We start from the raw sequence: 23681 nt of genomic DNA, 5'->3' as shown, positions 1-23681 counted from the left end.
ACTGAGATATTCTCAATCCTTATAACTCACCCGAATTTATTATTATGCTTTTATCTGAACTTTCATGTAACATGGTCTATTTACTAGCCCGTTGAATCACTTGGAATACTAAGGATACTCGGGTCTCTTGTTTAATAATACATGCCAAAGCTATGTCCCATACATAGTCTTACATGGGATGTTTTCTGTACTGCCAATGTCATATCCCAGATATGGTCTTACATGGGAGTTCTCATATCGGTGCCCATGCCATGTCCCAGACATGGTCTTACGGGGGACCTCTCATCTCGGTGCCAACACCATGTCCCAGACATGGTTTTACATGGGACCTCTCATAATCTCAATGATGCTAATGCCATGTCCCAGACATGGTCTTACATGGGATCTCATTCCCTTAATGTCATGACATTTGTATCCGATACATTCCCAATGTTTTAACGGGGCTTTTATCATTGATACTCTGTCACCTCATACTGAAGTCAACATTAGATATTTTCATGAAATAAATGCATAATTGTTGAAAAATAACATCATTAATAATAATTATCAAAATATTGCATTTATTTCTCGTAAACTTACCTCGGTACAAAATATGATCAAATCTAGCACTTTAGTCTTCAACCTTTTTCTTTCCCCGGTCTAACTCTGCATTTCGTTCTTCTTGATCTATAATAGCAAATTTATCTTATTTAATACTAACATTCATCAAAACAATCCTTGACTCGAAGTTTGGAAAATTACGATTTTGCCCTTAAAATTTTTTATAATTACACTTTTTCCCCAAAGCTCGGAAATTAAACTTCATCTCTTATTCTTTTTTTATGACATGCTGAACATTTTTCCCTTCTATGGCAACATCAAATTCCCACTCTAACACTTATGAACACTAGGTATTTTTACCGATTATGTCGTTTTACTCGTTTTCACTTAAAATCGCTTAGCAAAAGTTTTTTAACATAATTCAAAGCTTCATATTCTACCATAAAACATCAAAATAAACACATTTCACCTATGGGTATTTTGCCAAATATGAACCCTAGGTTAAATTATTGCTAGAATAAGCTAAATTAAGTTACCGAGACTCCAAAAACGTGAAGAACATTAAAAACGCGGCTTGAGATCACCTACTATGGAGCTTGAAGCTTGAAAACCCTAACTATGGCTTCCCCCCTTGCTAATTTCGGCCAAATGAAGAAGATGAGCACAATTTGCCATCTTTTTCACTTTTAATTCATTTTAATTACCAAATTACCAAAATGCCCCTAACTTAAAAATTTGCTATTTCACTTATCTCATGTCCATTTTTTCCATCACTTAACCAATGGTCTAATTACCATATAAATACCTCTAATTTAAAATTTCATAATAATTGGACACCTCTAACATGCAGAACTCAGCTTTAGCACTTTAAATTGGGTGCCCAAACGTCGAAATTTTTGAACGAAATTTTCACGAAATCATTCTATGAAATTGTAGGCCATAAAAATATAGTAAAAATAAATTTTTCCTCTTCAGATTTGTGGTCCCGAAACCACTGTTCCGACTAGGCCCAAAATCGGGATGTTATACCTACACAACCCTAAAATTCTTGTATGCTTGAATTATGTTTTTGAGGGAAATTAGGAGTATCTGTCCTAGTTGAACTCTGAGGACTTCAAGAATATTTTAGACACTTTAATATTTCGAGTTTAGCCTATATAAAGGCCATTGTAATGAGTTTAAACACACAATTGGAGGGTTTTGATTCTTAGGCTTTTTTTCATTTATAGTTTTTACTTCGGTTATTTTATGTTCTTATAATCATAAGATCCTATTCCAAAGTGAGACTTACGTGGGTGGAGATTGTTCTAGAGCCACGCTTTTATCGATAAATCCATGAACATTTCTTTTCCTTATTCTCTTCTTTATTTCTCTTTCTTTAACATTGTTAGATGAATGTTTGTGTAAAGATTAGAATCAATTTACTACTTTATACATATTTTGCATGTTTTAATCGCTTTAACTAATTAATTAATTGAATGATAGAGTTTCTTAGTGGATCAGCTATTTGGGAGAAGAAGAGCATAAACCTAGGCTTGACAACCCTAGGCAGTCATTTAGGTGGGAATTAACCCAAAATTTGTATAGCCTATCCGTGAATACCTTAATCCCGAATCAGTTTGGACTGTGAGGTGGGAAGATAAGTAATTCTTGCTGACTTGCTATTTTAGTGGAAGATTGAAAGATCCTGCTAGGGTATCGACTTGTTGATTGATTAGAACCCTACATCAATAATGAATTAGGTAAAACAATTGGATCTAGGCTAAAAGAAACTCCCATAGTCAAAATAAGGAATAAGAAAAGTTGATACATGAACCTAAGAGTAGGTTGAGGTTTAGTTACATTTATTTAGTTTATTATTTTCATCTTGCTTCTTTATTAACACTAATAATTCGTGACTCGAATAGACTAGTAATTATTTTTCGTAATTGGCTTAGCAACAATTTTCCCCAAAACTTTAATTCCTTAGGTACAATCCTCGAAATACTTACCAAGTATTTTTGTCTAAATAAACTATATTACAACCTGACCCATATACTTGGGGATGGCATCTTAAATTCATATATTTATTTGCATTATTCACACTCTAGACGTTGGTACGTCTAGAGGCAGTCATTAGTGCACAAAAAATCGAAGGCTAGCCGTAGTTACTATGTCATGCTATAATTTCTTGTGTGGAGAAACAAGGAAGGTGAGAGAAAGAGAAATAAGACGATGAATGGGTAAAGGTTGTTAAGAGGGAAGAATAGGGATCAATACGATGTGCCAAAATATTTTCGTGTTTGTAACCCTTTTGATTCTTACTATTTTTGAATTTCATACCTGTCCTAAACCTCAGAAAATTACAAGCCGAAAATCCCTATGTGACCTAAACATTCTTATGCATGAATGAACATCATACTAGACATATGCATAAACAACTATTTGTATTATGCTCGGATAATCAAAGTACTTGTACGATTTATTGATGGATTCCTATAGGTGAGACCCTAAATATCTTTATGCATTAATGGACATTTTATTACACAATCACATTACCTACTATTTGTATTCTGCTAGGATAATTAAATTACTTGTGTGATTTGTTGATGAATTCTTACAGGTGAAGCCCTTAATGCTTGTGTACTTTGTAATGCACTAAACTTAGATGTTTGAGGTCAAAAGTGGTAAATTAATTTTTCATCATGTCGAAGTTATTTGTTAATATGAAATGCCTAGTCATGTGCTCTAAATTCAATACATGCATTATATTTGCTCAAGGGTTGTCTATTATATTTCTTTTTTTTTTGTGTTGCTTGACGACAAGCAATGACATAAGTGTGGGGGAGTTTGACCTGTCGTAATTCAGTGTATTAGATTAGACTAATTTTCGCACTTTAAAAGCTTGAAAGTAACTATTTTCATTAGGTTTTAATTATGTTTTCCTAAGTTTTCTTAAAGACAATAAAATGTGCAACTTGAGTCTTTTATTGACCTTACTGGCCGAATGAGGCTTAAGGATGAGCTAATTCTAGTGCCCCAAAAATCCTTTATGTATTTATTTTTGTATGTTTGTGACACAACTATCTGTCTGCTTTAGTGGTTAAGTGTTCTGGGAAGTGTCTGAGAGGTCCCAAGTTCAAGCTTTAGCTTGGGAATTTTTTGTTTTTAAATGAATAAACCTCTATCTCTAATCAGTAGGCTCATAAATAAACGTTGGTAAAATATGATAGAATGGGCTTGCTGGTTTGGTGGTTAAGTGATGAGTGTGTGTGCTAAAGGTCTTGTGTTCGAGTTTGGGCAGGAGTATTATTTTTGTTATTTGTGCTGTGAAAGAGTTTGGATTACAGTCAAATCATGAGAATTTGAGGTGTAGTAAGGAAGTAGTGGACGGTTTGGGGGGAGAGATTTTAAGGATTATGGATTGAGGGGAGTGTTTTGGGGGATATAGGCACTATCTTGAGGAATTTCAGCCAGAATAGAATTTTTGGCTGAAAAGGTTTCCTTCCTCTTTTCTTTTTGTGTTTTTTCAATTTTCTACTATCCATCTTTTTTCCTTCTTTTTGTTTTTAGCCAAAATATCCCCACTTGCTGCAGTTATTTTTAAAGAAATTCGGTTTCCCTTTTCTGTTCCCAAATTTTTGATGCTAGTTTCCCCTTCCCCTCAAGCCGACCATGCGTCATTTTGCTCCTCTTCTTGGCCGAATATTGCTAAGTGAGTTCTGCTTTGCCTTTTGTTCCCTTTCGGCTTTGCACTTCCCTTCTCATCATTTTCTTTTTCTCTTCTTGCCGTCACCCTTCTATTTTGCCCCTTTTCAGTCTTTGATTCCCTTTTTCGATTCGTTCTCTCTTGCATTGCAAAATTGCACTACTTCTTTCGTCAGTTGGGTAAGTGATTTAGGTGTTTTGTTGTCTTGTTTTATAAGATATTTAATGAAGGGTTGTGTTTGATAGGTGAATATGATTTAATTCAAGTTTGTACTGTAATCCGATTAAAGGTTTAACGGAAAGGTTTGTGACTCTCATTTTAGGTGGAGACTAAGGGTTAGTTTGTGCGTCTTCAAGGAATTGAGGGTACGATTTCGATTGAATTCGATAAGAGGGTTTCGATTGTTGTTCGATTTTTAACTTCGTTAGGCTTTGATTGAATAATGAGTTAAGTAGTTGATTGAATGATGTTTTGGTTGAATCTAGGTTTTGGAGTACTCGGAGTGCGGGTTAACTTCAAATGAAATTAGGTGTGTAAACAAAACTCTGAAAACAAAAATCGACGAAAAGCCAAAAAATGTGATTGTCGACGCCACACAAGTGTACGACTACCCGTGTGGTAGGCCATGTGATTGAACATGGGCGTGTGATCGACGAGTCTGGCTATGTGCAATTCATGGGCCGGGCCGAATTGGACCATGTGGGCCACACGGACGTGTGGGAATATTGGGCCAGGTCGTGAGATCCACACGGTCAAGGCCACTTTGGGCCATGTGGGCCCACATGAGCATGCAACATGGGCAGTGGGCCCATTGTCACTGTTTGATTGCTAAGGTTGCACGAGTCACCCGAGTCGACTGTGGACATACTGTAAGGTCGATAAGCTTACCTAGACCCCTAATTGACTGAAATGACTGCATGTCTAATACGATTATGCATGTTATTAAGCGTAGTGATGTCCCACTGGTTTGATACTGTATGCCCTGATTTTATGCATGATATTATGTTTTAGCATGTCATATTTGTATATGGCATTGCATTGGGGTGGGGTTATATTGTTCCGAGGAAGTGTACTGAAAGGACTCGAGCCTAAATTACTGGCAGCTTAAATTACTTTCTAATCCCGTATTCGGTGCTACTTGGAGTGTAGGGATGGGTGGGTTGATTATATCTCCACATGGAGTGTAGGGTTGGACGGAGTTGGAGTGTAGAGGCTGGCTGGGTAGGATTTGATACTGCATATCTATTACTGTACTGAGTATTGATACTGTAATGGGCCAATGCCCAAATGCATGACTGCTTCTGTACTGTAATGGGCTAAGGCCTTAATTGAAACTAAAACTGTTACCGAAATAGGCTTAGGCCCAAACTATGATTGCATACTGTCTGCTTGTTTATGTGGGGATTACACACTGAGTTTTTGTAAACTCACCCTTCTGATTCATCTGTTTAGGTAATCCCCAAACTTAGGTAGATCGAAGCGGTAGAGGACTCAGTTATGGCCACACGACTCCTTTTTACTGTTTCATATTTAATTAAGTTTTTTTAAGCTTTATTTGGGGTATTTTTCTATAATAATGGTCGCTATGAGTTTTTGCTTAAAATTTAAATTTTTATACTGCTTTATGTTTTAGATCTGCTAGAGGTAGATAAAACAATGGTTTTTAAAAGAAATGCATGTGTTTTAGCAAAATACCCACAAGGACACAAATTGTTTTAAAAAGCTTCTGCAACATATAATATTTTGCAAACTAATGATTTAATAAAAAATCACTATTTTAGGATTAATAAAAGATAATGATGAGACCTAAACGGGAATTATTTTAAGCAAAGTTACGGTTTTTCAACACGAGCATCGGTTTTCAAACACACTATCGTGTGACATCACCAGATTCAGCCATAACATCTAGGCCGGGTTTGGGGTGTTACACTAATGAACTTTGTAAGTGTGTAGGAGACCATTAGAAGACCTACTGAATCGATGCTGATCACTATGTTGCAACATGAAATGATAAATGTCGCAATATAGGGAGCAGAAAGGAGAAATCACGAGACTACCTTCGGTGTTACAACACAACCTATGCGTATTGCAACATACCCTAAAGACATCCTATGAGAAGTATACTGACTCCTATGTCGCGACACAAGTCCTGATGTGTCGCAACATTGACTCTGGACAAAAAGTAACATGAGCCAATGTGCGTTTTGGTCTGCACAATCCAACTTAAAGCTTGGGAACATCAACTAACCTAGGGTTAAAGACGACGACCACTTGAAATCTATAAATAGGCTCATTTGTCACTCATTATGAACACCAATTACTTAGCTTCAAATTTCTCTTTTGGTTTCAATTTAGTTTTTTTTTTCTTTTCCTAGGTTTTAGATTTACTTTCAAGTTTTTTCTTTATTTTATATCTAGAGATGTGATTTGTTGAGACAATCAAACTTTGTCAATTGACATTCATACTTAATACAAATCAAAATTTTTCTTAAACTCTATGCTTTCGATTTATTTAGTATGACCTATCCGTGAATACCTTCTCCCCAAACCGGTCTAGACTGTGAGGTCAGAAGATAAGTAGTCATTATCGACTCATTATTTTAAGGAAGACCGGAAGATCCTATTGGGATATCGACTAGTTGATTGATGAGGAACCCGAAGCGATAGTTAATAAAGATTATCGAAGTGAGCTAATCACCCATAACCAAATTTGATCAATTCTACTTGTCAATCTCTTGATATTTATTTATTCATTATATCTTATTATTATAAAAATATTAAAAATTATTTTTATTTATATTTTTACTATAATTTATTTCAAGTACTAATTAGATCTTTTGGTGTTTAGGTTAAAATTGATCTAGTACTAGACTCCCTTTGGTACCATCCTCAGAGTACTTACCCACTCCATTGTAACTATATTACAACTGGACCCGTATACTTGTGGATACTGCCTCATATATATATTTTACTATAGTATTCACACTCTGAATATTAGTATGTTCGGAGGCAGTCAGTAACCCTTTTCGCTCACTGCATTAGTTCTCCTTTCACCTTCCTTATTTCTCCACATAGGAAGTTACAACATAATATAACGATTACGATTAGCTCACACATTTTTGTGCACTAATGAATGAGCTTTTCTTCTTTTGTGACTTTTTCACCTTTTTTTTCTAACACATCGAACTCACAAATGCTTTTACTTTTCCAGTACCTTTTCTACTCGTTTTGATTTTTTTCTTGTAATTTTCTTTTGGTGCACATATTTGCGAACCTATAATCACTATATCACTTTGATCACCCCTATTTCACTCTCTTTTTACAAAAATCCACCATAATGTATCTAATTAACCCTCAATACATATGACCAGACGTCTAGTTGTGTAGTTCAGGACCAAAGAAAAAGGGAAAGTACAAATTGATATTTTTGCTTGGGTTTTGTATAAAGGTTCATCAAGAAGGGTTTTATGGCTCAAAATAGGTACTAAAGATGAATAAATAAGGTTGGCTTTTTGGCTCTGAGTGTATACCAAAAAATGCCTTAGGTCATCTACAGGTATCTCAATATTCAAAAATTTAGTCAACCAAATAATCACAGATTCAACAATTTATTATTCATACTAGCATGCTTGTTGCTTGTATTCTCTTATATCATTTGACACATTCGATTGCTTAATACTTATTTACAATGTAATATATAAAGCTCATTAGTCTAATAATAACAAATGTAAATTAAATTATTCTTATGCCAAATTTATTGTAAATAGAATCAAACTATGTACATGCTCCTAATGAATCACTTGTATTTCTACAAGCTCAAGCACATAAATGACAAGAAAAATAAAAAAGAAATGCCTAAACATTTAAAATAGATTTTCTATTTTACCCTTACACTTTAGATAACACATTGTCCTCAATGTGTAGCCTTTATAAAAAATAAGGAAAGAAGTTACCCGATTGATCGTTATAATTCTGTTGGCTATTGATGGGTGCCTCCTCCTTTGTTTTTAAGCTCAAAATTTTTTTTGTATCTTCCATGTGAGGTTCTTACATAAAAAATTTCGCAACAGAGAGAAAAAAAACTAAAAAATTACTATTACTCCTACTCCTAACAAATAAAAATTTTAATAATCATCCAAAAATTAATACAATCCAACAAAAATAAAATTCAATTCAATATTCATCAGAATCATTAAAATGAAACGAGTGCCTCCTTTCCATTGGTGCTTTCTCTTTTCCCGTGCCATATCTTTGGTGAGAGCTCCAACCCATCAGAGGTGCATGGCGGGTGAGGTTTCGAATGACAGGCCCTTTTGGTGTAGAATATTGCATCTGGAAAGCTACCTCATAATCATCTTCTTCTCTCGGGAGTTCTTGTTCCCTCTCAGTCTCTGGAGTTACCTCTTCCTCTTCCTCTTCATCTCCATAATGTGTCTGGATGGGCCGAACATGTCCGTCAGGTAATTTGGAGCTCTTAACCAATTCAGTCGGGCAAATTCTTAGAGTACTGGGCCTATTTCCTGCATCCACCTAATCACCCCATCAAGTTTTTCCTTTACGCTCCTGCTTGCCCCTCTTCGATCTTTCGACTTCTCTTTTCGTTTAAGCGAAATCAGAATGTCTATATTTTCTTTCCTCCTCTTATTCTAGTTCATGATTTGTTTTCTTTGAAGCTTAACATATTGTGTATATAATGAATCCTCGATTATGCTTCTTGTTGGCTTCATGAATTTCTCATTCTCGCCCATCGAAACTTCTGCTCTTCGACATAGTTTAGTTACTAAGCAGGAAAAGAAAATTCTCTTTTTTTGGTTGTGCGTAGAGTGCCTCATTTCACGGTAGATCCATCTACTCACATATTTTATTGAGCTACAAAATGTCATATAATCGAATAGCTCGAAAAGTATTAACGTTAGAAGCATTTAATATGGGTGCAATTCTAGTGCCTATGAACTACGCCCACATTTTTGCTACTGTTAACATTATCGCTTGATTGAAGTTAGTTGGTAAATCTGTTTTTAACCTATAGTTCCATGTACCTCTACCCTGAGTTAAGTACTTAATGACATCCTTCATATCTATATCCTCAAATTTATCTAAATCAGTGTTATTATGGAATTCTTTGCTATAGTAGGGTATATCTTAGAACTCACAAATCTCCTTAGAAGTAATCAACACCTCTTCGGCTCTCACTATTACTGTATCCAAATTTTGTCTTTTTTGTATCTCCTGGCCTCTAAAAGAAGCATAAAATTCTTGCACTATTGAGATCATCGCGGTTTCCTTGGGAGTGATACAAAATTGCTGCCAATGATGGTACCTAACTAAAGTCTAAATTTTGTTACACAAAATCATTGAGGGTTTGAACCATCGCTCTTGAATGAATGGTCTAGCCTATAGATTGAGATATTTTTAGCGTTTGGATTCTAAAATTTCGCAAGGTTCGAAACTATCAGAGTTTCTTGGACTATAGCTTTCTTACTTTTCCTAGTAGACATTTTCTATTGTTCACCTTTAATGTAATAAAAAAATTAATAGAATAATAAAATGAGTAAAAGAACACTTAATGTTAACCTCCTTGCATTTGTTTCTACTTTTTCTCCAAGTGCTTAGTGATGTTCCACCCAAATAGAGCCTTGGAAATAGCAATGGGGATTTGTGTGGCTAAGGCTTGGATGAAAAAGAAGGGTTTTAAATATAGAGAGGGCTGGAAAGGTTTTAGTTTTTAAGAGAGGGTTATAGGTTGGATTAGAATTTTTTAAGTTAAAATCAAGGGTTTTTAGGGTTAAAAATCGGGTAAAATATGTGTAATGTCGTCGAGTTGCGCAATCGGGTCGGGTCAACCCTGTAAAAAATTGCAGCGATGTCGTGACACTGGGGTTCTGTACTATGACATTCCTATCAGTTTTGAAATTTTTTGGGATTGTCTTCTATGTCACGACATTGGGGTTGGATGTCGCAACCCACTCTAAATTTTTGGGAATCTAGGCAATTTGTTTTGTCTATCGCGACATGTAGTTTTTGTGTCGCGATGTCGATATATTTTTCTTAGTTCCTTCAATTTTGAGCTTAATGTTGTGACATGGAATTATCATGTTGTTACTCTTCCTCTGTTTTTCCTAAATTTTTAATTTTTTGGGTGCCTCAGGTGTGTATTAGACCTATATTTAATCTATCGATAAAATTTCAATTAATTGGCCAGTATAATATAAATTAATATATAGTAGGTTAGAGCTAACTAAAGATGTCAGGTCTTGCTACCAGACTCATTCGTCAGCTATTTTAATCTGTATTTGGACGCCACTCGTGTTTTGTTTGTATTGGTATTAGTCTAACATCTGTTATGCCATTCTGCCTTTGTTCATTTATCATGTTATTTGAATTTACCTTTTCGACCTGTGCTAATCACTGACAATTCTTTCCACATACCATAGCAATTAGTCGCTTTTAGAGTCAAATAATAGTGCAACCACCCTAACCCTTTTTTATAGTTTGTGGTCCACAATAAATTTGGAGATTGTCATGGCATTATGATTTAAACAACGCATTTAACAAGAATAGTGTTATGGAGGGTACCTTGCGTGTCTCAACTAGAACATCATTATGTACCACATAACTTGAGTTTTGGTTCCAAAAGTTTTTAGTTTTTTCTACACATTGAGTTATAAGTCTACTAGGTGATTGTTGTAGTAACTGAGTAATTTGTGGTTCCTTTGGCCTCAGTCCCACGCTTTCCAGTAATCTTGTTTGATTGATGCCTGCATTGTAAGCATAAATCTTGTCAAAGTGTATTTTTCTGAGTTTTTCAACATTCGAAAAATCCCTAAATCACTAAACTTTTGGGGTGTCTGATTAAAGATTGATATCTTGTAAAAGATATTCAAATTAAATGTATCCTTCATAATTGCATGTTTCTCCTCACTTCCTTTCACAAGGTTTTGAGACTTTAGATATTTTCCACTAGATTAGCATAAAATATTATTATCTCCGGCCGTTGGGATAGAGACGTATTATCCGATCCTTGTGCATTGTACCAATCAATAGAACCTATCGTCATTTGGGCTGTGAAGCCAACTCCCAATTGATCCTTTTTTTTACCACCATTTCCTCAATTGGTTCTATAATTTCTCGTGAGGCTATTTCTCCTAATTTGCTTGGATGCTTTTCCATACTCAAGATTAGTCGGCTGTTCGAGAGTTCCCCCTTTTTCACAAGTGTGTTCCGATGAGTTCTTCTCTTCACCTAGTTGATAATCCATTAAATTTGTATCGATATGTGCATCATCTTCTTGCAAAAAAATTGGATTTCCTCCTTGGAGTTGACTTAGTTCAAGAATCAATAATCGCTAGTTCTCTTGGATCTTGCATTCCTCACAGAATCCTTCCTCGTAAATGTCATTATCATAATCTAATTCCTCATCCAATCACATATAATCAAAATTATCCATGGTTTATGCCAAACTAATTCCTGAGTTATTATTATGGATAAGAATGTTCATGAGAATTTCTTAAAAAGTAGAGAAATGTTAGTAATATTTATCAAATAATTAAATAAACTAAAATCGTACTTATAATTTGAGTATTTCCTAATTATCCCATTAATATGAAAAAATTAAAATTAATAAAGTTGCCTTCTTGACAACGGCGGCAACAACCTGACTGCCTCCGAACGTACAAACGTCCATAGTAGAAATCCTGCATATAGATATAAAAAGTGATATCTGCAAGTATACGAGTCAGGTTATAATATAGTTACAACGGAGTAGGTAAGTAGTCCGAGGGTCGTATCCAAGGGAGGTGAGCACTAAATTAGTTCTAATCTAAACATAAATATATCTAATTAGTACTTTAATTGGATTATAGTATGGAGAATTAAAAGAAAGGTTTGGATAAATAATACTAAAAACGATAAGAAAGGATATAATAGAGAAAAATAAAACACGAGAAATCAAATATGTATCAAATCTGGGCATGTGTGATTAGCTCACTACGGTAGTCATAATCAACTGCCGTCTTGGGTTTTCTTGTTTAATCAACTAGTCAATATCGCAGTAGGATCTTCAGATCTTCCATTGACATATTGAGTTGGCAAGAACTACTTATCTCTCGACCTCATAGTCCAGATCGGTTCAGGGTTAAAGTGTTCACGGATAGACCGTACCAAATTTGGGTTAATTCCCACCTTAATGACTTCCTACGGTTGTCAGGCTTGGGGTTTAGGTTCTTACTTTCTTGAATAGCTGAGTCGTTAAGAAACCTCTACAAAATAGTTAATTAATCATTCCTTTACTCGCTAATCCCCCACAAGAGGATTAATTCCTCATGGTACTAATAAACAATATAATCTTGATAGAAAGAATTCACATAAAGAACAATTCAAAAGAATAGAGTTTAGAAGAGCTTGATTTGAATGTAAAATTAAGCGTTGAATCCTAACAGAGTTTGACAGCAATTCCCAAATATGATTTCTTCATAAAAGTAAATAGCATGAACGAAAATAAAATCTAAAACCTAAGAAAATAGAAAAACTAAAAGACTAGATCTAAAGAGAAAATTATACAATATCAAAAGGTGTCCATAGCATGTGTTAAATGAGCCTATTTATAGACTTTAGGGTGGCCATTGTCCTCAACCCTAGGTCAACTACTGTCATCGTACTTAACATTTGATTGTGTAGACCAAAATGCCCCTAACTCGTAATTATTTCCCGTACAGAGGTGATGTTGTGACATACTAGGTCTTGTGTCGCGACATCGAGGGTTGTATGCTCAACTTAGGGTATCTCCAGGGGTATGTCGTGACATCCTCAGGCTGTGTCGCGGCATTGAAGGTAGCCTTGGAATTCTTCTATTTTTCTCCCTATGTTGTGACATCCAATACTCCGTGTTGCAACCTAGCAACCAATATCAAGTTAATACGCCTTCTAATGGTCTCCTGCACACTTACAAAGTATTTTATCTCACACTTTATTGAACTTAAATAATCATACGGAAATGTAATTAAAACTTAACTAAAATGCTTAAGTTCAAGCTCTTAAAGTGTGAAAACTAGTTTAATCTGTTACACCGAGTTACGACAGATCACTTGCCTCTAGGTATCTAATATTATTAGAGTAACCTAGTTAAGTTATTGGAAACACAAAAATATATTGGCTTTTTAGTACATTTTGAGCTCTAATTCATGCAGTTTTTGCCTCTAGGTATCTAATATTATTAGAGTAACCTAGTTAAGTTATTGGAACACAAAAATATATTGGCTTTTTAGTACCTTTTGAGCTCTAATTCATGCAGTTTCGTAGTAAATTTATTTAGTAAGTATGTATGTGTAGTAGTTAACAAATTACCAAGTTGCCGTGAAAATATTCGTAACAACATTAACATATGTTTAGTAATTCTAATTTAAGGAATGTAATTGATCTAACACAATTATGTCATATTGATTAAAACTCATCCTTTTGAAATTGTGCATTGGAATTTTTACTTTTAATTTTTTTACTTAGTTAATTTTTAGTTTTTTATTCACTTCTTCAAAACAACATATTTTTCCCTTCACCAAAGTGTTTGATTTACATTTCATAAATATTTTTCTTTCACAATCCTTGTGGGTATGATAACTCGACATTTACTTGTCACTTTATACTTGTTAAAGATTGTGTACAATTGCACATTTCTGTCATTCCATTTATTAACCAATATCATAATTGGCGAATATCACTTGCTTATTCTTCACAATTGATCAATATAGATACATGTACTTTGCTTTAGCAGAACCCAAATTATATCGATCAAGGCTTTAATGAGGGTAAATATTGGAAGGCAATTTTAACTTAATATTTATTAATGGGTTTTTAAATTAAATTAATCTCACCATTAATGGTAAACATTTTTCCATTTAATCCTCAATATCCTATAATATGTTTGCTAACATATCATCAATTGTATCATATACAAGAAAAATATAAAGCAATAAATAAATGCAATGGTTATAGCCCATAAAACTAATATGGTTCCTCTAAGGCTAATGGGAGAATTGTACGGAGTCCTAAGGGTTTATGCCGCTTCTCAAGCTTCTTTTCCACTTTAGGTAGCCCAACCATCTTTTCCTCTAGTCCGTATCAACTCGTACAATTTACAATCATAGAAACTCATTTTACATACAAGGGAGTAAGATGAGAAGAGAAGTACAAGAGAAATATAGAAAGGCACGTCACTTAGGTCATATTTATAAAATTACAACCTTTGCAAATAATAAATTAAATGGGTTATCGAGCTATAACCATGCATTTCCAAACACCGTGCATATTAAACATAATATACATGTATCTCATAAAATCGAATCAGACAATAAATTTAATCCTGAATCCATATCGTACAAGTGGCTCTGGTACAACTGTTGGGACCGCTGGTACGTCCCGTGGCTCAGTGAAGAAATTATTCTAGCAATCCACAGCCAAGGATCCATGTATGAAGAATGAATTAGGTTAAAATAGGGTTAAAAATATACCTTCTTTACTGAAAACATAGAAAGGATGCTGCTGATTCAATGTCGATTCCAAGCCACAATTAAAATGTCCCGACCTCCACGTAGTCTGCCCGTAAAAAATGAACAACCACCTTGTCTTGAACTTTTTAGAGAAAGTTAAAAATGGTTGCTAGACCTTTTAAATTATTAAGTTGGTAACCTTAACACACTAAGCGATTATCATCCTTTTATCCTTTTTGATATCACATATTAAAAAGGAAAACTAGGATTATTCCCTTATTAATAGAGAAGGCAAATGGAAAGTTAGAAAAAAAAAGTTATATTCTTTCCAAAAGAGTATAGGATTATTCCCTTATTAATAGAGAAGACAAATGGAAAGTTAGAAAAAAAATTATATTCTTTTCAAAAGTATATTAATTTTCATATATTTTATACTTTGACTGAAATAAATTAATATAACTGTTTATATTAATAAATTCAATAAAATATATACAATTACTATTTTGCATGAATAAAATTCATATATTTATTATATTCTTTCCAAAAGAATATTAACATTCATGTTTTTTTATAATTTGACAGAAATTAATTAATATAACTATTTATATTAATAAATTCGATAAAATATATAAAATTAATATTTTGTATGAATCAAATTTATATATAATTATATTCTTTTTTCAAAAGAATATTAATTTCCATGTCTTTTATATTTTGATCAAAATTAATTAATATAATTGTTTATATTAATAAATTCGGTAAAACATATAAAATTAACATTTTGTATGAATAAAATTCATATATTAATTATATTATTTCCAAAAGAATATTAATTTTCGTATCTTTTATATTTTGACCAAAATTAATTAATATAACTGTTTATATTAATTAATTAATACTACATTTTGGATGCTTTTATTTACAAGCATGGAATAATTTTCTAAATACCTAGGGAGAGGAAACCCTATGATGAATTTTGTTTTTTGATTTTTATTTTACGCAATAAATACTTAGATCTTATTCTCAATTATGTATGTTTAATTCTTGGTTTAATATTTCTAGACTATTGAGCCATGTGTTGTGCTTAAATTAGAGGAGGAATAGACCCTGTTTATGAGTAGACCTTACATAATTGAGTGGAGTTACATTCAATCCTACAAATAAGATGACATAAATCTATCGGATTAGATTCAAATCTAATACTAGAATCCATAGATCGAGTTAATGCGATAATATGAGTTTCAAATATAAAGGAATTTCAATTAATCAACCTAGAGCCAGTTCCTCTTACTTTCAAAAGAGATATTAGCATAATTTAAGGATTTCTATTTTTTAAGATACTTGGTGAAAAAATTGCATAATTTAGATTAATAGCGACAGTTGAAGTCTAGGTGAATTCTTTCCTAGATATTGTTTCACTTTTTGGTTATTATTCAATTATTTTCCTGATTTTTCCTTTGTCGCGGTCGTAGTTAATTAATTTAGTTAATTTTATTTTTAATCAATCACTCGAATTTATCTATTAAATAATAGAAATACGGTAATTACTGATACTTTTAGTCTTCGTGGGAACAATATCTTTGCTCACCGTAGCTATATTATTAATTGATAGGTGTACTTACCTTAGTCAATTTTTTGGTTGGTTTACGATTGCATCAAACTTTTATTTTTGTTACCGAAATTCTTTTGGGTCCATAAGCATTAGTTCCTATAATTCTAGTCCTTTTAGGTATCCATTTTGAAAGGATGTCCTTATATTGAGTACTTATGAGTCCTTTAGGGACCCACACACTTTTAATAATTTTTCCTTTTTAAAAACTTGGGGGACCTCTATGTTTATAGAAATTAAAACTAGTTTTAACAAAGTTTTGGTTTGAGCTTTCTCCTCTTAGAAATCTTTTTGGTAAAACTTTGTTAGAGTGAGCTTTTTCACTCTTAAACAACTCAAGTTGCTTTTGATGATCCTCATGAAATTTAGAAAGTAAATTATGCAAGTCACTATTCTTTTTCTCAAAATCATTTATATTACTTTCAAGTTCATGCTTGACTTTAGAGAGTGAATTATTTTCATCTTTTAGTTTTGAAATAGTTTTACTATATTTTGAAACCATTAATTCAAAATCCATGCCTAATTCATCATAGACATTTTGCAACTGATCAAAAGAATAAGAATTTGAAATAGGTGAGTTAGAAGTTACCTTAGGATCATCAATGGCCATAAGGAAAAGGTTGGCTACTTCTTTTTCTTCATTACCAGATGAATCCTCATCAGTTCAAGTAGCAACAAGAGTCTTCAACGTTTCTTTTCTTGACCCCTTTTCCTTCTATTAGGGACAATAAACTTGATGTGTCCCAACTTCTTGCATTCATAGCATATGATAGGGTCCTTCTCCTTGGTAGATTCAAGCTTGATTCCTTTCTTGTTTTAGAATTTTCTCATTCTATTGGACCTCATAAACTTCTTGAATCTCCTAACAAACATGGTCATTTCTTTGTCCTCATCCACCTCTTCACTTTATTCACTATCTTCAATGGTAGTGGATTTGAGAGCAACACCAACCTTCTTCCTCTCATTCTTATCTTCTTCTACCCCTTTATTGATCCCCATCCCATATGTAGGAAAAGAACCAATGAGCTCATCCAAGGTCAACATTTCTAAATTCTTTGCCTCTTCAATAACAGTCACTTTGGCTTCTCATGATTTTGGCAAGCTTCGAAGCATCTTTCTCACAACTTCTTTATTGAGATAGGTCTTCTCGTAGGATTTTAGTCCGTTAATGATGATGTTGAATCTATCAAACACTGTTTTGATGTCCTCCTCGGGCTTCATCTTAAAGATCTCGTAATTGAGAGTAAGGATTCCCACCTTTAACTTATTCATTTGGCTAGTTCCCTCATGAGTTACCTCAAGTTTATCCCATATCTCATTGGCATTCGAACATAACGGTACTTTACAATACTTATCCGAACCAGGTGCACAAATGAGAGTGTGCATGGCTTTGGCGTTGAGTTGAATACTCCTTCTATCTTCTTTATTCCATTCTTTCTTACTCTTTGGAACTAAGAGCTCTCCTTCTTGCTATTAAAGGGTCATCCATGATAATGTCCCAAACCACAAGATCATTTGCTTAGATGAATAGCATCATCCTTGTCTTCCAATATGAATAATTGGAACCATTGAAATAAGGAGGCTTTGGACATATATTGAGACTCACCAAGAAAATTTGAGTCAGAAGTAAAAGTCATTATAGGAATTGAGTTGATGATTATTAAGCTTCCTCAAGAATATACTCTTTGGTTGTTAAACCATCTGACATAGACTAACTTTGATACAAATTGTTAGCTCAATAATTCAACTTGAAATCACCAAGAGGGGCATGAATTGGCCTTTTAAAAATTTGTGGTTGCTAAGAAAAGTATAGAGACAATAAACACTTCGATTTATAGTGGTTAGGCCCCAATTGTCTACTCCACTACCTTAGCTTTCCACAACAAAGGATTTTCCTAAATTCACTAATTTGATAACCTTTCAGGAAAGGTTTAACCTTACAAACTCTCTTAAGGTTTCTACCCCAAACCATAAGACACGAACCCCCTCAAAGAGGTACAAAGAAACAAAAAAAAAAGAAATTATCCTTACAAGATCAATGTGTTTGTAAATTAAGCTCAATTACAAAGAAGAAAATTTTAGCTGGTGAAATAATAATGAAACTCACAAGTGAATGAAAGAAAAGTATAGAAAATTTTGGCACAAAGGTTGTTTGATTGATCTTTAAGCTTGAATATTCTCTCTTGTTTTTGTAGGATATTTGCAAGCTGGTATTTATACCCTTAATTAATTTCCAACCATTGTGGTTGTTGGAGAAATGAATAGAGCCATTGGGGATGTGAAAACCAGTGCATTTAATTCACCTACAACAGTGCGTATCGATACTAGATAAAATGGTATCAATAATTTTTGCATTAAATGCAAAATTCAGTGACCGCTGGAGCTTAAAAATTGATATAAAAAAAATATTGATACCATATGAAAGGTATCGATACCAGATCAATACTTAGCTAAATTTGTGAAAAACAGAAAGTCAATTTGCTATCGTTTTTCAAAGGGGTATCGATATTTTGAAAACTATTGATACTTGGCCAAAAGGTATCAATAGTTTTTGCCTGGAGCTTTTCTGACTTATTTTAAAAATAGTTTGACTAGTTAAAATGGTTCTTACTTGATTAAAAAATGATTAAAATCATTTTAACTTGATTTTAACGTTGATTAAAATGGTTACCCAAATATGTCATTCTATTGTAATTACAGATAATTACACCCAAATTCAATTACTAGATGCCTTTTCAAACACTACTTTACTGTTATAAATATGTTTATTTATGGAGAAAGTCATAAATATGATTATACAAGTTGAGGATTAGATATGAAGCTTCAAAGAAATGTATATAAACAAAAAAATTTCAGTTTTTAAAATTAAAATATTTTTCAGTTTTTAAATCAATTAATTTGATATAATTGATAATTTTTATTCATATTACTAATTTTACTAATAATTTAATTATTTTCATAATATAAATTCTGATTAGAAGTTCAAAAGTGTTGTCAATAATATCTATAACAATTTAATAACTATTTTGAACAAACTACCATTTTCGATGATGATGGTGATAATATTTTATTCCATTTACCGAATAAATTTTTGGTTCCAACTTTTGCCAGTTAAGTTTTATATCATAATTAGTAACATAGTATACCTAAAATTTGATATTATGAATTTTCAAACATTTTCATCACAAATATTGAAATTATGCAATTATTGTTATTAAATTTAAAAGTTACAATACAATAAAATGATCATGTTTTCAGTTAATTAAATATACATTTATACAAAATAAAACTTAACATCATGTTAATATTTTTGAGGTAAAAATAATTGTGAAAGAAAAAATATAATATAAATAAATCTTCAAAATTAAAATATAAAAATAAACTAAATTTGTAATTTTGGGTCAATAAAAATTATTGTCAAAAAGTAAAGTATTTTTTAATGTAGATATAACTACAAATAAGGTTATAGTGCGGCTCAATAACAACAGTGCAATGATGTCGTAGAACACACTAAAATATAAACTCATTTGAACTCAATCATTGGCACCTGCAAATTAAAAAGTGGAATTAAACAATTTACTTACACAAAACAAAGACACCAAATTATTAATCCTATGTACTGTTGGCTTTGCAAGTTTGTTTGCTTCAATATTTGACTCTATATTAGTAAAAGTAACACGTCATTTGTGGAAGCTCAAACCTGCCAAGTGAACTTCTTGAAACAAATCTTTCGACAATATTAAGGGCCTTGGTTGGATTCTCAAATCACGTTGAGCCTTAAAGCAATCAAACTCATACACCACCATATATATATACTTGATCTGTCCATTTTAAATGATGTATTTTATTGGGTTGATGCCAACACCAACTTACAATTTATTTCAACACCATTATAATTAGTGTTATTATTTATTAGTTTCAAACTATTGTTAAAACTTGCTTGAACACGAATAACTCCTTTCGTATTCTACGTGCACTTTTCCGTGCACTACTACGCCCATTCCTACGTGAACCAACTTTTGGTATAAATTTTGCCATATTCTATCATTTCATAAAGATAAGTGAGAGATATATGGATATATCCATTTCAAGTCAAAACAGATCTTCTATTTTTATTTGTTTATAGTTCTCTTTCAAATTAGTTTCTTTTCATTCAAGAGTTCTTTTTAGAATAGAAAGATTATCCTTGTCTTTGTTTATGTCTCAGGTTAAAATTATGGTTTTCACATGTACACATGTGATAAGATTTCTAATTATCTATTAAAAGTAGAAAAAAAAGATAGGGTGGAATCAAATAATAACATTTCCTGATAATCATTCCCAATAAATCCCAAATGTACAATGCATGGATATCAAAATGTTGTACATAACAAAAGAGAGAATGTATGCATATCAAAATAATGTTTTTAACAAGGGCGACCAATTCTGCAGTGGAGTGTTCCGGCATACCTTGTGAGTTTGGGGACTAATCGACCAGGTTGGAAAGGCATCATTTTTTCAGCACCGAATAGCTTGCTAGCATTCGGATCACCGGATGTAATAAAATAGGCACCGTTCATGAAGTGGTCACCCTGTGATACCCAGTTCCATTTATTCCACTGTTCCAGTGATAAGTAGCCCCTACTAGTCACTTGCTTAGTTACGTAGATGCTTGACGCGATATACCTGTTGCCCTGGCTGATAATTGTAGGGTGGCTACTGCCACCAATGGCATACATGAACCAATGAGTGTAGTCATTGTTGACAACATGAAAAAAACCTAATCGACACCTAGGCATCCTGTCCACCAATCCTTTACCGAAGCGGTTCAAAGCAACAGTGATCTGCATCTTCTCGTCAGCAACGTAGGTGTCGCTTGCTCCAAACAATAGCACCTACAATTTGTTAATTTCAATTATATTGTTTTGTCACTAAAAAAAACACCTTTTCGAGCTTAGTTTCAAATAGAAAAGAAAGTAAGATTACCTCGTTGTGGTCAGTGAAATGGCAGTTTGAAATGGTAATGGCAGTGGAACCCTGGATAACATCGATAAGACCATCAGAGGAATCATAAAGGGAAAGATGGTCAAGCCAAATGTTGGTTGCTCCAAACAGAGAGATCGCATCTCCATCGCTGGCAGTCCTTAACCCAATGTGGTTTTCAGCATCCCTAATGATGCCACCAGTAGCGGGTTTAATGTGATGGATATGGAGGCCATGGATAATGACATTCCTAGCAAACTGGACAGTAATACCAGCACCATAGCAAATATGCACATTAGCTCCCCTTGCATCAATGGTCTTGTCGCTTGTAACGATGAGCTCCTGTTTCAGCTTGATGATCATGGATTTTTTGAAAGTGATCCAAAGTGGCCTGAGTTGAGTGACTGCATGACGCAAAGTTCCAGGCTTGGGGTTAGAAATATCATCACTAGGGTCAGTGACCACGTAAAACTTGCCGTCCTTTCCACCGGTCGTACCACGAGCAAATCCAGGGGCACAGTCGGCCAACCTCTTCCTGTTCTTTACCCAGTTAGGATCACATCGCCAACAACTATCAACGGGGTTAGTAATCTCACAGGGACCGTTTTTCTTTCCTTTCAACACCCTTCTGGTGTTATTATACTCAAGCATGGTATTGACAAAGTGGTCATTGTAATGCCGGACCACCTCCTCCGGATTGGGGTGATAAACCTTGTTCAGGTTCTCAATGGCTTCCAATTCTCGTGCTTTCCAATACTCATCATATTCAGCGATGTGAGCTCTTAGTGTTGGGATTAGGGCGAAAAATGACAACAAAAACCAACTATAACTATAACTAGCAAAACCCATAGTGGTTTTTATTTTAACTATCAAAGCCTAGGTCCTGGAAACAACTAGTTGGATGCAAACAGGACCTTGATAGGATTGGAGAGACAAGCTACGATTCCAAATTGTGGAACTCGAGCTTGATCTGCATGGAACACCACCATCATATTGTTATTTATACTACACCAGAATTCATTAAAATTATAAAATTTACAAAACACATTTGGCTATCAGTGTTTCTCGCGCCTACAAAACGTTGAGATTTTTTTTTTGATAAAAATAGTTGAGGATTTTCTTGCATTTTTTACGACATTTTGAACGCTAATATTGAAAATTAAAAATAAATATTGCTTTAATTCTTCTCCAATCCCTCTACTCTTTAATATTTTGAGATTCAATCTCTTTGCTTTCAATTTCAAGATTTTAGTCCTTCCACTTGGCTGATTTAAAAAGTAAAAGCTCAATTGGTAACATTGTTGGTTGATTTCTATTGAATCTGAATATGTGATATCAATTGGAATTTAATTTTTTAATTGGACCTTTCAATATAAAAATACTAGGTATTAAAATTTAATGAAAGTTTATTATTTGTGTTACCAATTAGATTTTTTTTCTAGAAAGAAATAAATTGGATAAGTAAAGGATTAAATCATGTAAATTTTAAAAAATAAGTATTAGATTTTAATATTCTAAACAATATAGAGATTGGAGACATAATTGAACCCTTGCGGTGATTTTTAATGCATATTTCCTTATATATACTAGCTTCACTTACTATTATTTAAGTCATTAACTGATTTGGTGTCACGATTCATATCCAACTCAACCCCAAAATCCTTCATCATTTGCTTCATCCATGGTAGTTGAGCACAACAATTCCTTGTAGTAATCCACTCAGCTTCTACGGTAGACAATGAAATTGAATCTTGCTTCTTACTATACTATGACACCAAGTTTGAACCAATATAGAAACAACCACTTGATGTACTCTTACTATCATCAATGTTACTTGGCCTGTCAACATCACTATAACCAACTAGACTCATAGCGTTATCCTTTGAGAATGAAATTCCCAAATTAGTAGTTTCATGGGCATTTCGAGTAATCCTCTTCATAGTTTTAACATGGGACTCTCTTGGACTTGCCTGGTATTTAGCACATACTCTCACACTAAATGATAAATTAGGTCTACTAGTAGTAAGATATAAGAGACTACCAATCATACTTCTATAAGTGGTCTTTCTAGGCATTCCCTTCTCATCTTTAGACAGTTTCTCACCAATAACCACAAGTTTCTTAGCCGGTTTAGCATTTTCCAACTTAAACTTTTTCACTACACTTAAGAAAAGCTCCATCTTTTGTTTACTTAATTTGGAATCTAAGGAAATAGCTCAATTCACCAACTATACTGATCTCAAATTAATAGAACCCTTTTCAAAACCTTGAGCAATAAGGAACAGAGTTAGCCTTTCATACCATGCACAAGGTGTCTATTTGAAACCATTACTCAATTTGAACACTAAATGTTTACTTTTTAAAATTATGAAAGTTGGCATTATGATCAATATAAATTAAG

At 33.4% G+C, this 23681-nt stretch overlaps 2 protein-coding genes across 2 annotated transcripts; both read right to left on the bottom strand.

The window, feature by feature from the left end:
- Positions 1-20605: 20605 nt before the first annotated feature.
- On the bottom strand, positions 20606-22255 carry LOC107919025 (pectate lyase). Its single transcript, XM_016848566.2, has 2 exons — positions 21284-22255; positions 20606-21192 (listed from the first exon to the last, which is right to left on the bottom strand). Exons 1-2 carry the CDS (start codon positions 22127-22129, stop codon positions 20725-20727), a joined length of 1314 nt encoding a protein of 437 aa, XP_016704055.1. The 5' UTR covers positions 22130-22255; the 3' UTR covers positions 20606-20724.
- A 791-nt stretch (positions 22256-23046) lies between these two features.
- Positions 23047-23460, bottom strand: LOC107919379 (secreted RxLR effector protein 161-like). Its single transcript, XM_016848851.1, has one exon. It carries the CDS (start codon positions 23458-23460, stop codon positions 23047-23049), a length of 414 nt encoding a protein of 137 aa, XP_016704340.1.
- Positions 23461-23681: the final 221 nt, after the last annotated feature.

Source organism: Gossypium hirsutum, chromosome D13, assembly GCF_007990345.1.
Source record: "Gossypium hirsutum isolate 1008001.06 chromosome D13, Gossypium_hirsutum_v2.1, whole genome shotgun sequence".
Taxonomy (NCBI): Eukaryota; Viridiplantae; Streptophyta; class Magnoliopsida; order Malvales; family Malvaceae; genus Gossypium; species Gossypium hirsutum.
This window is presented reverse-complemented; position numbering and strand designations above follow the sequence as displayed.

Coding starts and splice junctions, on each gene's coding strand:
- LOC107919025 (XM_016848566.2), bottom strand. CDS start 22,129: ATGGGTTTTGCTAGTTATAGTTATAGTTGGTTTTTGTTGTCATTTTTC. Junction 21,193..21,283: donor ATTTCACTGACCACAACGAG/GTAATCTTACTT, acceptor AACAAATTGTAG/GTGCTATTGTTTGGAGCAAG.
- LOC107919379 (XM_016848851.1), bottom strand. CDS start 23,460: ATGGAGCTTTTCTTAAGTGTAGTGAAAAAGTTTAAGTTGGAAAATGCT.